Raw genomic sequence first — 14,572 nt, 5'->3', positions numbered from 1 at the left:
GGTCAGACATCCTGGCTGGTTCTGCCTCACTGGGCCAGATCTTCTTGAGGGTGATGGGGGCCTGGGGCCTGGCTCGGTACCTGGGATTAGCCTGGCCCCAGAGCATATGGGAGCTCTCCTCTGGGGCCAGGGTCCTGGGGATTTCATCTATGGGCACTGGGGAGTGTGTTTCCGCTGCAAGGTGTGCCGTCGGGGAAGGGCTGCTTTCCCAGGGCTTCCAGAGGGCACAGCCCTTCTCCCTTCTGCCTGGCATGGTGCGGATGGAGCTGATAAGGGGTGGTGGGGGTACAGTGTACCCCTTGAGTGCAGGCTGCTGTCCGCACCTCTGTCCCTCCCTGACCCTTGTCCCAAATCAGACTCTGCTGGTCCTCAGGGTTGAGGTGGGAGAAGTTGCATTCATTCATATTAACTCAGAGCAGGCGCTGAGCTCAACGGGGGAGGTGAAGTAGGGAGCAGGAGAGATGAAGGGACAGATATTTATCGTCCAGTGGGATCCAGGCTGAGACTGAATCTGCATAGGAGTGGCCATGGCTGGGTCAGTCATTCAGGGAAGGCGTCCTGGAAGAGGAGCCATCTGAGCTGAGCCTGTGGGGCTGCTGGGTTTCCTAGAGGGAGTGGTGTAAGGGGAGAGGGGGAGGAGACAGCCTGGCGAGGGCAGAGGGAAAAAACCGCTGAGCATTTCAGCATTGCTGGGAGGTCTAGGGGCTCTGGGGCAGGGGTGGCCATCGGAAGGTGGGACTGCAGAGCTCCTGGCACCTGTAGTTTAGGGTGTCCTGTCCTTGGTCGGGGAGCAGCCGACTTCCTCAGTTTACCTTCAGGGCATCTGAGGAATGTGTGCCTTTTCACCCTTGAGTGAATGCCTCAGGTCTATTGATTAAGGTGGCTCCAGGGAAGCTGTGTGAAGTGAAGCCCATTGGAATCTGGCGAGGGAGCCAGCAGCCCCGCCTCACTCGTCCTTCTCCAAGAGGAGGAAGCCTGCTCTGCTCTTCAGAAACAGAAGGGACTGATGCAGCTGAGGCAAGAAGGGCAGGGGTTCTTTGCACTTGGATTGCTTTCTGATTTCTAGTCTTGGCCCACATGGACTCAAACCTAATAGCACCCAGCCCCAACTGCCCCCCACACCATGTGGATGAATTTGCCAAATACACACTCACGCCCACGGTTAGAGTCATCTGTTTTCGTCTACCGGAGCCTGAGACATCCTCCAAGCCCATGGTTCTCAGAGTGAGGTCCTGGAGCGGCAGTGTCAGCGTTACCTAAATACTCATTAGAAATGCAAATTCTTAGCCCCCACTTTTATAAATTGGGGGTGGGGGTCCAGCCATCTGTGGTTTAACAAGCCCCCCAGGTGTCTCTGAGGGAGGCGCCAGTGTGAGAATCACTGAGCGAATCCACCGTTCCTCAAAGGATTTTGGTTTTGTTTAAATCACAACTCTCGGTGAAATATATTCTACATTTATACATATGCAACGCATCCATCCAACAAGCAAAAGTCTGACAAAACAGTATTTATCCTTCGTCCGTGAGAGGCACTGTGATATTTTTCATTCTATTCTATCTTCTTTCCTTACAAAGCACTTTTGATCAAGACCCCTGAGTTGATTTCACAATTCATGCGTAAGTCACACTCACAGTGTGAAAAACCAGTACCAACCCCGCTGCATTAACTGGCCTGTCCACATCACACCAGTGGCCCATGGCACTCACTGTTCCAGCCAGGCTGGGATCTGTGCTCTGGTACCCTGCCCAGTGCTGACCTGCAGCAGATAGCCAGTGCCCTGCCTGCCTGCCCTCTGACCGGCTCCACCCACAGTGCCAGCAGCCCCTGTCACTCTGTGGCCAGGGCTCCTGGGAGCCCCCTTGAACCTGCTGGGAGCTGTCCCCTTCACAGTCTCTGGAGCCTGAGACAATCACACCTGGCCCCAAGAGCTAAGGCCCCACCCCTTGGAGCTGCCCACCCTGCCTTAGGAACATACCTCTGCAGCAGCCTGGCCTTCATCCCTACCGCAGCTGGGGACCTCTTTTTACCTTGCACACACTCTGCCCCCTCCGCTCTGTCCCATTTCCCTCTTAGCTGCCCTGATGTCTTCTCTCCCTCTCAAACACCTGTATTTGTGTGTTGCTAAGGCCAGCACTCCTGGGTGGAAATCCTGGCGTCCTCCAGACTGTGCCTGGGTTACTTGGGTTTCATTCATTGAATAGAGACTGGAAATGGGTTCTATGGTTGGCGTATTTGGAAAAGGAGGTGCATCAGAGAGCAGCTGGCTTTCCCTACCAGGCACCACTGGTCTGTGACAGCGGGGCTGACTTAAAACGGCTTTGGGACCACCTGCCTCCAAAGCAGTCCCTGGCCAGTGTAGAGTAATTTTGTGACTGTAATTGTAGAGTGGGCCTCCCAACCCCTTCCAAGGTGGGACTTCTTGTGTAACCATGCAGAGCCGGTGGACAAAGGGCGGTGTGGCCCTGCAGCCCGCGCGGCTTTGGTACAGTCCCTTAACCTGCCAAGCCTCTGTCTGCTCACCTCTAAGATGGAATGAAGCCCAGTAATTGCTCCTCACTTTGGATTAGCTGCCTGGCAGAGTTGCTGTGAGATTAAATGAGATAATGCATGGGCGCCATCATTGAGTTCCCATCCCTCCTTTCACACACTTTGTTCTGAGAGTCACCTTCGGCCAGTGCCACAGAGGAGAGGATTGCCAAGGTCCGTCCTCTTGGTACAACCTCCTCTGCGATAAATAAACAAAATTGTGTTCCCAGAATCCACTGGAAAAAGCTTTGGGATTAAGACCAGCTGTAACTCAGTGCCTGAAATTCCATCCAAGCATAAGAGCAGTGGGAAAGAGAGGATAGGGGTGGGAATGTGTGTGGCGGGGCAGGAATGAGTCACAGGACAGCGAGTGAGTCACAGCAAGTGAGCACACCCATGCCAGAACTCTGGGTCAGCTCGTGGTGGGCGGCCCGGGCCAGCTTGCCAGAGCAGGGGCACCAGGCGGTAATTGCTAATGGGGCCTGCCATGGGAGCTGGGTTTACCTGGGTCTGAATCCCAACGCTTTCTGAGTTCCAGAGCAGAATGTCAGTGGGCAGCTGGGTTGGCACCGGGCTGGAGTGAGCGGGCACAGTGTGACAGAGGCTGCCTGGCAGCTGGGGGGCTCAGCTGGTTGTCCTAAACTCTAGATTCTTGAGCTGCAGCTCAAGAGAGATTCCTGCTCTGGAGTTACCTTCCTGGAACTCAGCAGCTCCCATTAGAATTCTCAGAGGGACAGAGAGGGCCATGGAAGCTGTGTGGCACTGGGGGATTTAAGAGCAAAGAGTTTAGACTCAGGTCATCCTTGGTTCAAGTCTTGCCTCTGCTACTTAGCGTCCTGGTGACTTTGGGCAGCGGTGTGAGTGTCATTAAACCTGTTTTCTCAGCTGTAAAGTAGGATAATATGAATGTGTCACTGGGCCTATGTAGGATAAGTGAGTTAATACCTACAAACCTTTTATCATACGGTCAGGCACATGCAGAACACCGGGTAAATGTCGGCTTTTACTGTTATTGATGGAGCCGGGTTCATCACTTTTCAGCAGGCTGTTTGCTTCTCCGAGTCTCAGTTTCCCTCTTTGTAAAATGGGACAAATAATGCCCGCCACGTGACAGTCACTCCCTGAAACTGACATTGCCCCTGTCTTTGCTCGGGAGGGGCTTAGTGTCGTGTTTCAGGGGTGTTCACTAAGGAGATTGGGTTAGGTCCCGAGCAGGATTCTTGGAGCCTCTGGATCGTTGAATGACAAGAAGAATTACAGTGTTTTCAAATTCCCAGATAATATTAATTAATTAATTAATTAATTAATTTTGAGATGGAGTCTCGCTGTCGCCCAGGCTGGAGTGCAGTGGCGCAATCTCTTCTTACTGCAACCTCTGCCTCCCAGGTTCAAGCGATTCTCCTGCCTCAGTCTCCTAAGTAGCTGGGGTTACAGGCTCATGCTATCACGCCCGACTAATTTTTGTATTTTTAGTAGAGATGGGGTTTCACCATGTTGGCCAGGCTTCTCAAACTCCTGACCTCAGATAATTCACCTGTCTTGGCCTCTCAAAGTGTTGGGATTACAGGTGTGAGTCACCGTGCGTGGCCCCAAAGAATTTAAAAAACTGCTGTTAGGATGTTGGAGGGATTGAGACAGAGGTAAGAACCTGGTCCTCATGGGGTATCAGCCCCTCACCAGTGGCATTGCAAAGCCAAGTAGGGGCCCCACCCAGCACCCTGAGCTTTGGAGAGCTGGGGAAGGGGAAGGGAGGGAGAGAGGTCTGTGCCCAGCGACCCCAGGACACAGGGCCCTCAGCCCCAGTTGGCAATCCACGTGCTGACCCAGCAGGCGATCTGCCTCGCGCGTCTTTTCCGTGCCAGTATCCTTTCCTTCCTGCAAGGCTGGTCCTCCAGAGACCAAATTGCATCTCGGCCAATTGCTTTCAGGCCTGGAATCAGGGCAAAGGGAGCTGATGTCCAGATGGACATTCACAGTTACCCGATGGACCACAGGAGCAGCCCTGGCCTGGGGGCCCACACATCTATTTCTCCCTGTCCTCTGCTCTGCCCTGGGTCACAGGAGAGCTGACCCCTGCAGGCTGCATTGTCCCAGCTCCCCTATACTGGCTTCTGGCAGGACCAGAGGTAAGCAGTCCGCTGGGGGTTTCTCTGACAGCCTCTCCACCCCGGGTGGCGTCTCCTGCAGCAGACGTATCTCCTTTGGGGCTCTAGTTCCTGCTGCTCAGCGGCCCCCAGCATGGGTCTAGTAAATCTAACATTACCTCCCTGCCTAGTCTCTCCAGCCTAGGGGCTGATCTCTGGGCTTCCCTTTGTCTCCTTGCAGCTTCTCAGCTCCTCCTCCTCATTACACCCTCCTGGTTGGTAGCTGGACTCGGAGGGGCTTTGCTCTGCTGATTGGACCTTGACTCACACGGGGTTGCTTTCCTCCCAGGGGCAGTTCTATCGGATGCCCCCATGGTAGGTGAAGTTCGACTTTATTTTGGAGTCAATGTGGTCTAGTGAGAATCTAGGGCTTCAGAATCCAATAGAACAAGGTTTAAATCTCAGTGTTACTGCAAGCGCCTCCATGCCCTCAGCCAGTGACTGCAGTCTGCACATTCTTATCCAGGATCTTGGAAAGTAACAGCTGCTCCTGTGCCCTGGGCACCTATTACCACTCCAGGCACCTATTACCGCTCCGGGCACCTATTACTGACCAGGTGCTCCCACACCTGCCCCAGTCAGCCCCACAGCATTCTCAGAGGTAGATGCCCCTGCTGTGCCTGGGGGCGGGGTGGGGAGGAGGCTCTGCCCAGGCCGCCAGCTAATGGACCACAGAGCTCACCTGAGACCAGCCCCGCTGCTCCCCTCTCTGCTGCTCCTGAAATGGGCTGGGGCTGCCTTTCAGACTGGGATGCAGGAGGCCCAAATGGGGTGGTTTTTGGACAAGGGCCTCTCATGGTGTGGGCCTGTCATTATTTCATGAGTGTTAGTACCTTCTCTTCCATGGCTGGCCTTTTCTTTTCGGTCTGCATCATGTTTGCCAGTATCTCCGAGTTAACCACATGCTTCCTTATGACATTTCAGCTTCTTCAAAGCACTCTGAGCTTTCTTTATGACTCAGATTAAGGTGTCCCATTTTGAGAAGATGGCTAAAGCCTGGAGCTCAGATTCTGGAAGCTTCCCGTCCTCTCCCAAAGTGCATCCTTGCTGTCCATTCCTGGGGAGACTGTGTCTCCAGCCGTGCCCACAGGCCTTATTCACCTCTGGGGGACTGGCTGGTCTTCCAGGCCCATGGCTTTTGACCCAGGTTCTGTGTTCTGAGCATGTGCTGAGTTTCAAGCCTGCCTCACCATCTGCCCCAGCTCGGGGCTTTCCATCATGAAAAAAAAAAAAAATCACTTCTCTTCCGCTGTCATTTGTGATAACCACATGGACGCTGAAACCCAAACCCAAGGCTGTTTCCTTTCTGTCTCCTCCGTACATCAGCGCCAGCATGACCTAGAAAGGGTCAGCACCCTCCTGGCCAGCCCTCTCACTGACTCAGTGGGGACAGCTCAGAGACACGCCTAGAGCCCCACTCTCCCGCTGCCTGCAGCCACACCCCAGGGATGTCCCCAGACGGGGCTTGGAAACAGAAACTACTTGTTTTTCTTCTTTTTACCTCCGAGCACAGTTATTTTGCAATATTGTTTGGAAAATGCACAGTGCCTTTTTTTTTTTTTTTTTTTTTAATGCTATCTCCATTTAACCAATCCAGAGATGAAAGTTCTCCCCTCCCAGAGAGGCATGTTGGCTCTGCTCACTCCTGCAACCTTTTCTCATTGTCCTTGGCCGTGTGTATCTGCCATCTGTGCAGTGACCCCGGTGTCAGCCTCCCTCTGAGTGCAGAGTGCTTCCCTCCTCCACCCACCCTGGCCTGGCGCTGTCTCCCACCTGCCCCTCCAATGCCTAACCCTTGCCAGCTCCAGTGCCCTCAGCAGGCAGTGCCTCCCAGCCACCTTCCTCAAGCCAGGTGACAACCACTCCTTTGAGGTCCCGTGGCCCCTGACCTCCTGTCTCAAAGCTCGTGCTGGCCTCACTGTAGCTGCCTTACTGTGCGTCCATCCCTGCCCTCCACCCCTACTGCACTGGACATGGAACCTCACCAAGCCAGAGCCACACTTGGTCTGTCTCCACATCCTCAGCACCTGCACTCAGCAGCCACTTAGTGCACTGATTCATTAGTCTATCAGTCGGTAACCCAGTTCCTATGCTGCTCCAGCCTTGAGCTGGTGAGACAGCTGCTGTCTGGATGCAGGTTCCCAAGGAAGGAAAACCCTCCACCCAACACCTGTGCGTTTGGTAAAAAGGAACTATTTCCAAGCATGGTGTGTGCTCCAGGCTCTGGGCAATTTTTTATTTTATTTTATTTTATTTTATTTTATTTATTTATTTATTTATTTATTTATTTATTTATTTATTTTAGAGACAGAATCTCTCTCTGTCACCCAGGCTAGGATGCAATGGTACCATCATAGCTCAGTGCTGCCTGGAGCTTCCGGACTCAAGTGATCCTCCCACCTGGCTAATTTTTTTTTTTTTTTTTTTGGTAGGGACAAGGTCTCACTATGCTGCTTGTGCTGGTCCTGGGCTCAAGTGATCCTCCCATATCAGCCTCCCAAAGTGCTGGGATTACAGGCGTGAGCCACTGTACCTGGATGGGTTTTTAAATTAATTAAATCTAGGTGTTATCTCCATTTTCCAGATGAGAATATGGACATCCAGAGAGGTTAAGTGACCAGCCAGATGCCACACAGCTAGTGAGTCATGGGGTCTTGACCACTAGGACCAATTCTAGATCCTTCTGGCCTCATGGCTGGCTCTTTCCCAGACGCGTGCCTGTGGGGTCACTTAGCCAGCTAGCTTTGCTGTCTGCTGGGCTTTCCTCAGTTTCTGGTTGTAGCCTTGGACCACCTGAGGGAGGGGCTGGCTCACAACAGCCTGTAGGCCAAGTGCCCTTGTGGTGTGTTTTTGTCTAGCCAGTGAGCTGAGAATGGGTCTGACATTTTCAAAGGGTTGTAAAAACAAGGAAGACAATGCAACAAAGACTGTATGTGGCCCGAGACAGCTAAAAATGTTTTCTACCTGACCCTTTACAGGAAGAGTAGACCTCTGCCAATAGACAGTGTTCCCCAGACCATTGTTCCTTGCAAGGGGTTCAGGGAGTGACCAGCGGCTGTGCAATAGTTGTGGGGGGCTGGCTTACCTCAGCCTGCCTTAGAGGGAGTGGTGACAGAGGCAGCAGTGCTCTAGGCTGGCTGAGGAGCGGTCTGACCGGCAGAGAAAGGGAGGACCGAGAGCAGTCTGATAGTCCCAGGGCAGAAGCTAGTCCCCAGAACCTGGCGTGCAGAGGTCACAGTAACATCGACCCTCTCAACCTACAACCTCAGAAGTCCCTCAGAGACTCTGTATTCAACTGTCCCTTATACCACATGAGGTGGTAAAGAAGCTCCTCTGAGAGCTTCTTCAGAGTAGTATAGTGTCTGCTGTCTGCTTATTTGATGCTGTGGTCGTAGCATCAAGTCTGGCTCTTAGCATGTGCTTAAGTCCTATGTTTCATTGAACTGAAGCAAAATAGGCAGAATTGGCCAAGAGGAGGCTCAGGTCTCCTGAACTCTGCCTGCAGCCTCGCCCAGCCCACAGTTTGGTTGGTTTGAGGCACCCCTGCCTGCTCAACCCCCCTGGGTCCCTGGGTTTCATCTTCTATACCCTCTGGACACCAACCACTGAGCCTCACAGGCCACAGGCGTTGCCAACAAGAAGGGGTGCTCTAAAGCCTCGCTGCCCATTGATAATTAGAGCCACGCTTCCCCACTGTCCCATCATCTGAGATTCAGCGGGACTCGTCTCTGTCCCTCCCATTCTTTGCTTAATAAAAATAAAAGCTGAGTTTTTGGAAGCCAGTCAAGTCACACACTAGCCGAGAAATTAGAGCCAAAACAAATACATTTAAATGCTTGCACATCCAATGTGCTTTTCAAGTAAAGCATTCAAAAGCAGGGAGTGGCTACAGGGAACATATTCAGTTGTTACAAAAAAATCAAAACAGGCCTGAAGGAAAAGCAACTCATTGGGAGAATCACAGGACGGGTTTCCAGAGCACAGCCCGCTAGGTTGCCTGCCTCCCCCGGCCAGCCCGCGTCCTTTGGCCCAGCACGCGTCTGATGGCCTCTTCCATTTTCTCCTTCTCTTTCATGGGTTCTCCCCTGAAGCTTCCTCTGGCCCCATGGAGGGCCTGGGGAGGGTGCCCAGCTTCCCAGTAGATACTTACTAACTGATGAGTGAAGACAATTTTTATTTTTAATCGTGATGATTTTTACTGCAATGTAATAAAAATTGTAATGTAAATTCTAACTGCTTAATAGAAAAAAATAAGGAAAAAAACACTTTCAACAGTGGTCCTACCCATCTCAACCAAGTGGCCTTCAAGGTCACTGTGCCTCTCCCCCCATGCCGGGAGAGAGAGGCCTGAGGGTCCCATGGGATGTGCTTAAAAGCCAGGCCTGGAAAGGGCTAAGGCCACTGCAAACAGCCCCGGCTTGATCACACAGACCATTTAATGGCAAGACGTCCCAGCCTTTTTCTTGAACTCCTGAGCTCAAGCGATCCTCCTGCCTAAGCCTCCCAAAGTTCTAGAATTATAGGCATGAGCCACCATGCCCGGCCCCAGCCTTTTGCTATGACTGTAATTTTTTGTTAATGTTTTGTTTTGCTTTTACTAGTTGTTGAGCTGTGACTACTTAATATAAAATTTTGTCTCTTTTTTGGTATTGCCATTATATCCTACAAATTCCCATTCATGAATTCATTTTAAGCCCCTTTTTGCTGGCTGCATAATATTCTAAAGTGCAAATGTACAATAACTTACTTAAGCAATCCCCTATAATTGGGCATGTGAGTTGTTTCTGGTTTTGTTTTGCCATTTTAAATAATGCCGTGTTGAGTTTTTTGATGCGTTAAACTTTATACCCATTCTGGGCTCATTTAACAACATTGGCCTTACTCTCTACAAGGTATTGTGGGAGATTGGAGGATAAATGAGATAAAATCCCTTTAAATAAAATGCAGATACAAATAACTTTAGTTCAAAGCAGTTACGTGGTTGCTATATACTCAGACTAGAACTGGAATACGGAAGAGTTTTGCCTGGACTTACTGGGATTTCAAGAAAGTCACAGGAGAAAATCTGAGACTTTGCAGCCATAGCCCAGGGGAAGTCAAATGGACAGTCCAGCAAAAGGGGTCTCTGGTGGGTGACCTATGCCAGCAGCAGGTGTTACCTGGGCTGGCATAGCAAGCGGGTTGCATCTCAAGCGTTAAGTTCGTTTTCAGTGGTTGCGAGGAGTACTATGCGGACGTCAGAGGGGAGCGGCTCAGTGGGTAACTTTAGCAGCGCCTGCCCATGGACCCAGGTTGGTGGAGCAGTGGGGATGGCATACACCTAACACGGCCATCCCCAGCCTGAGAGGTTCATCTCAGGGAGAGCTCAGGGCTGGTTTTGGCTTGGCCCATGCCCAGAACTCTGTTCCTTAGGTTGAGGCCTCTTTGAGCCATTCAAATTAAGACGATTATGGGTCCAGACATTTCGGACTGCAGGTTTTGAGGTCCTCTTTTGGAGAGCGTGCAATCTGAATAGACAGACGAGAATTGCCTCTGGGCCCTAAGCTGGGAGAACAGGAAGCAGGGAACCTGGGAGGCCGAAGACAAAGCAGTTTTGCCAGGCTAGAGCCCTGGACTGCTTCTCCCAGAGGACAGACCTGTTTTCCTTCCCTGCTTAATTCCAGTCCTGACAAATGCACCCACCTCTGGCCGTATTGCCCGACTAGGAGCGCCAGGGGAGGGCTGGTGGTGGGAGTGGGCCTGTCCCAGGTGTCCTGCCGGGGGCCTCTCCACAGCCCCCTACATTCCTGCCTGTTGAACTGATCTGTGGCCCTTTCTTAAGCCCCTGCAGGTGCCATGACTCAGCAGCCCCAGGAGGACTTTGACAGGAGCGTGGAGGATGCCCAGGCATGGATGAAGGCTGTGCAGGATCAGCTGCAGGTCAATGACAACACGCAGGGGCCTCGCGCAGCCCTGGAGGCCAGGCTGTGGGAGACAGAGGTATGCAGAGGCGTGACCTCAGATGGCCCTGTGGTCTTGGCCCCGTCCTGCCCCGCCCTCAGAACTCAGGTTTCCTATCTGTTAAAGGCAAGGGTGGACTAGACCAGTGTTTCTCAAACTCTGATGTGCACACAGATCTCCTGGAGATTTTGTTTAAGTGCAGACTCTGATCCGGTCTGTGGAAGTGAAGCCCCAGACTTTGCTTTTGGCAAGTTCCAGGTGATACCATTATTGCCGGTCCTTGGAACACACTCTGATGATAAGGAACTAGAGCCTGTCCTCTCACCCTGCTGTCCCTGCAAGGGGAACCTGTGCAGCCAGGTGGGTCCCCCAGCCCTTGCTGGGGGGCTTCCCACCCCTTCTCTGCTTCTGCCTGGTTGGGGTCCCTGCCAGATCTGGATTGGCCAAGGTCTTCCCCCAGAGGAGAGGAGAAGGGGCTCTGCCCAGCTAGGAGTGACTTCCTGAGCTTCTCCAGAACTGGAGTCTGGCTTTACCCACCCCACCTGGCACAAGTCCAGGTAGCACTCAGTGCTGGTGCCCAGTGCCTGGCCTGGCATCGTGGTGCCCCTCTCTGAGGGTGGGTTGCCCACAGCCTGGGGACAAGAGGGAAGAATACTGAGCTAAGAGTCAGCAGCTGGAGTTATTATCTCCTTGCTGATGCTAGATTGCTGTGTGACCTTGGTCAAGTCTCTGTCCCACTCTGGGCTTCAGTTTTCCCATCTGTAAATGGAGCAGTTGACTTACACACCTCTGGGGTCACATCCATTTAGATACTCCATAATTCTAATTTATCACCCAACAATGGTTGCTCGCAGTTGGGGGGTGCTGCCTTCTCCTGCAGCAAACCAGTCACCCAGCCAGGCTGGAAGCAGTGGTGACCCCACAGCTGGTTCCTTGTGTGTGTTGTCTTCTCGATTCTGCACACTGCGCACCGTATTGCGTATATCTCGTGCCCTTTCTGGAAGTGGACAGTGGGAATTAAGAATCCTCATCACCTTTCTCGGTCAATGTTTGATTTCAGTGTCACCACCACATCCAGAGGCAGGGGCCATTGTCTGCCTTTTGCAACTGGGAAATGGAGTCTCCTCACACCGTTTCCTGTGCCTGGAGAGCCCTCTCACTCACGTTCAAGCTCTCTGCTGTGCTCCCTTTGCCCTCTGTTTGGGAAGCTCCCTCACAGATCACCCAAGAGTGGAATAGCCCCTGCTTTCCGCCATCCCTGTGCCAGGGCTGGGGCTGTGCAGGTGGGTGAGGCCCACCCTGCTCTTGAGGGTTCCCAGCCTAATGGAGACACATATGCAGTCAGGGTGACTGCACAAGCATGTATAAGGCACACCCCTAACATGGGTCCCGTGATGTTATTTTCTTCCTCTAAAACCTTCCATGGCTCTCACTGTCCACCAAGAAAAAACAAACTTCACCCGGCATCAAAAGTCCCCCACTATCTGCACCGCTCTGTTTTCCAGCCTTAGCTCTCCACACTGTCACCCCTCCCAAGCTCACACCGGCCTTAACTCCAGCCATTGTCACCCCTCCCAAGCTCACACCGGCCTTAGCTCTCTACACTGTCACACCTCGCAAGCTCACGCCAGCCTTAGCTCCAGCCACTGTCACCCCTCGCAAGCTCACACCGGCCTTAGCTCTCCACACTGTCACACCTTCCAAGCTCACACCAGCCTTAACTCCAGCCACTGTCACCCCTCGCAAGCTCACACCGGCCTTAGCTCTCCACACTGTCACCCCTCCCAAGCTCACACCGGCCTTAACTCCAGCCACTGTCACCCCTCCCAAGCTCACACCGGCCTTAGCTCCAGCCACTGTCACCCCTCCCAAGCTCACACCGGCCTTAGCTCCAGCCACTGTCACCCCTCTCAAGCTCACACTGGCCTTAGCTCCAGCCACTGTCACACCTCGCAAGCTCACGCCAGCCTTAGCTCCAGCCACTGTCACCCCTCGCAAGCTCACACCGGCCTTAGCTCTCCACACTGTCACACCTTCCAAGCTCACACCAGCCTTAACTCCAGCCACTGTCACCCCTCGCAAGCTCACACCGGCCTTAGCTCTCCACACTGTCACCCCTCCCAAGCTCACACCGGCCTTAACTCCAGCCACTGTCACCCCTCCCAAGCTCACACCGGCCTTAGCTCCAGCCACTGTCACCCCTCTCAAGCTCACACTGGCCTTAGCTCCAGCCACTGTCACACCTCGCAAGCTCACGCCAGCCTTAGCTCCAGTGACTGTCACACCTCGCGAGCTCACGCCAGCCTTAGCTCCAGCCACTGTCACCCCTCACAAGCTCACACCGGCCTTAACTCCAGCCACTGTCACCCTTCACAAGCTCACACCGGCCTTAGGTCCAGCCACTGTCACCCTTCACAAGCTCACACCGGCCTTAGGTCCAGCCACTGTCACCCTTCACAAGCTCACACCGGCCTTAGCTCCAGCCACTGTGACACCTCACAAGCTCATGCCCTCCTTCGATTGGCCGAAGACCTCCTAGACTTTCCATCGCCAACTCTTTGTTCACGTGTTGCCTCTGTTAGGAATGCTCTTTTGTTTGGGTCTGCGTGTACACAAGAAATGAAACCCTCCTGTCCGTGTATCTTTCCTGACCAATTTCCCCCTTTCTCAGCCCCAGCTCCTGACCTTCCCTGTCTGTGGGCATCACAGCCCTGCCTGTGTGCTCACTGTGTTAAGGTGCTTAGCATTTCAAACTTTCTACCCTTTGCTGGCAGGTCTTTCCCCGCAGCTGGTGGTTCTGGTTTAAGCAAAGTCAAGGGCGGTCCTTATGAAGACACATTGGCAGGCAGGGTGGATGGGCCCTGGAAGCCAGAGGCAGCACTTCTGTGGGCCCCGAGGGGGTGGGAGTCCAGGCAGAGGGCAGTCATGGCCTGCACCTTCTGCCACTGTCTCCTCCCACGGAGCTCCGGCATGCTTCATTTATTGTGTGTTTTGCCATTTTCAAAACCAATTTCACAGTAAGAAAGAAAACATTTTCCTGTTGCCAGCTGGTAAGAGGGGGCAGCTAGTGCCTCTCGACCTACCCATGGGACCTGCCCCCAGGTTCTGGGATCTCCCTTGTGCTTCCTCCACCAACTCTGTTAGGCTTGTCTCCAGTGCCTGTTTGCTGCAGTGACGAGGACATGGACTCTGATCCAGTTCTGATTCTTAATAGCCATGCAGCCGGGGGGATGTCCCATGCCTTCCCGGGACCTCATGTTCCCATCTGTAGAGCAGGAGCGAACCCCCTCAGCCCTCGTGTTCCCAAGGGGTTAAGGGAAACTCCAGAATCCTCATGGGATGGGAGCTTTCTGTAAGGTGTGATTGGAGAACCCATCACTTCTGGGTTGAGAGCTTGGCTACTGGGCCTGCAGACCTGGGCTCCAAAATCTGCCGTGGCTGTGACACCTCAGGAGGGTTTCCCAGAGCTCTCTGAGCTTCAGCTTGCTTCCGGGGAGAGTGATAGCTGCTGCCTTGCAGGAAGGAAGGAGGATTGAGGAGAATCACTTATAAACACGCTTGTATGCACAGTGCAGGGTATGCTGACAGAGCTGGCTAAATGGAGGCGATTGTTTCTTGTGGTTTTAGAAGCTGGGATACACAGTGTACCAATTGTCCCTGACCATCCCCAGAGCCTCCAGGAGTGGGTCTTAGGAGCTTCCAGCCACACTCCCAGGTCCAGTATAGGTAGTTATTTATTTGTTTATTGAGATAGAGTCTCGCTGTATTGCCCAGGCTGGAGTGCAGTGGCACAATCTCAGGCTCCCTTGTCCTGTATCTGGGTCCTGGCCTGAGCCAGGCAGCTTCCTCACCAGCTTCTGGGCCACCCTCTTGGTCAGGAGCATCCTGGTGTTTCCCAAAGCTTGGTTTCCCAGTGCACTCAACCTTCAATATATCTTACTTCCCTACCTTTGCTCAAATA

General features: G+C 53.1%; 1 protein-coding gene across 1 annotated transcript in view; it reads left to right on the top strand.

Moving 5' to 3' along the window:
• Positions 1 to 14,572, top strand: part of SYNE3 (spectrin repeat containing nuclear envelope family member 3) — a 94,353-nt gene that overhangs the window by 27,776 nt on the left and 52,005 nt on the right. Inside the window, exon 2 of the mRNA XM_025392778.1 lies at positions 10,493 to 10,650. Within this exon, the coding sequence (XP_025248563.1) occupies positions 10,507 to 10,650 (144 nt within the window). The 5' untranslated portion in view covers positions 10,493 to 10,506. The remainder of the gene's footprint in view (positions 1 to 10,492; positions 10,651 to 14,572) is intronic.

Source organism: Theropithecus gelada, chromosome 7b, assembly GCF_003255815.1.
Source record: "Theropithecus gelada isolate Dixy chromosome 7b, Tgel_1.0, whole genome shotgun sequence".
NCBI lineage: Eukaryota > Metazoa > Chordata > Mammalia > Primates > Cercopithecidae > Theropithecus > Theropithecus gelada.
The sequence above is the reverse complement of the archived record's forward strand: the minus strand, read 5'-3'. Positions and strand labels throughout refer to the sequence as shown.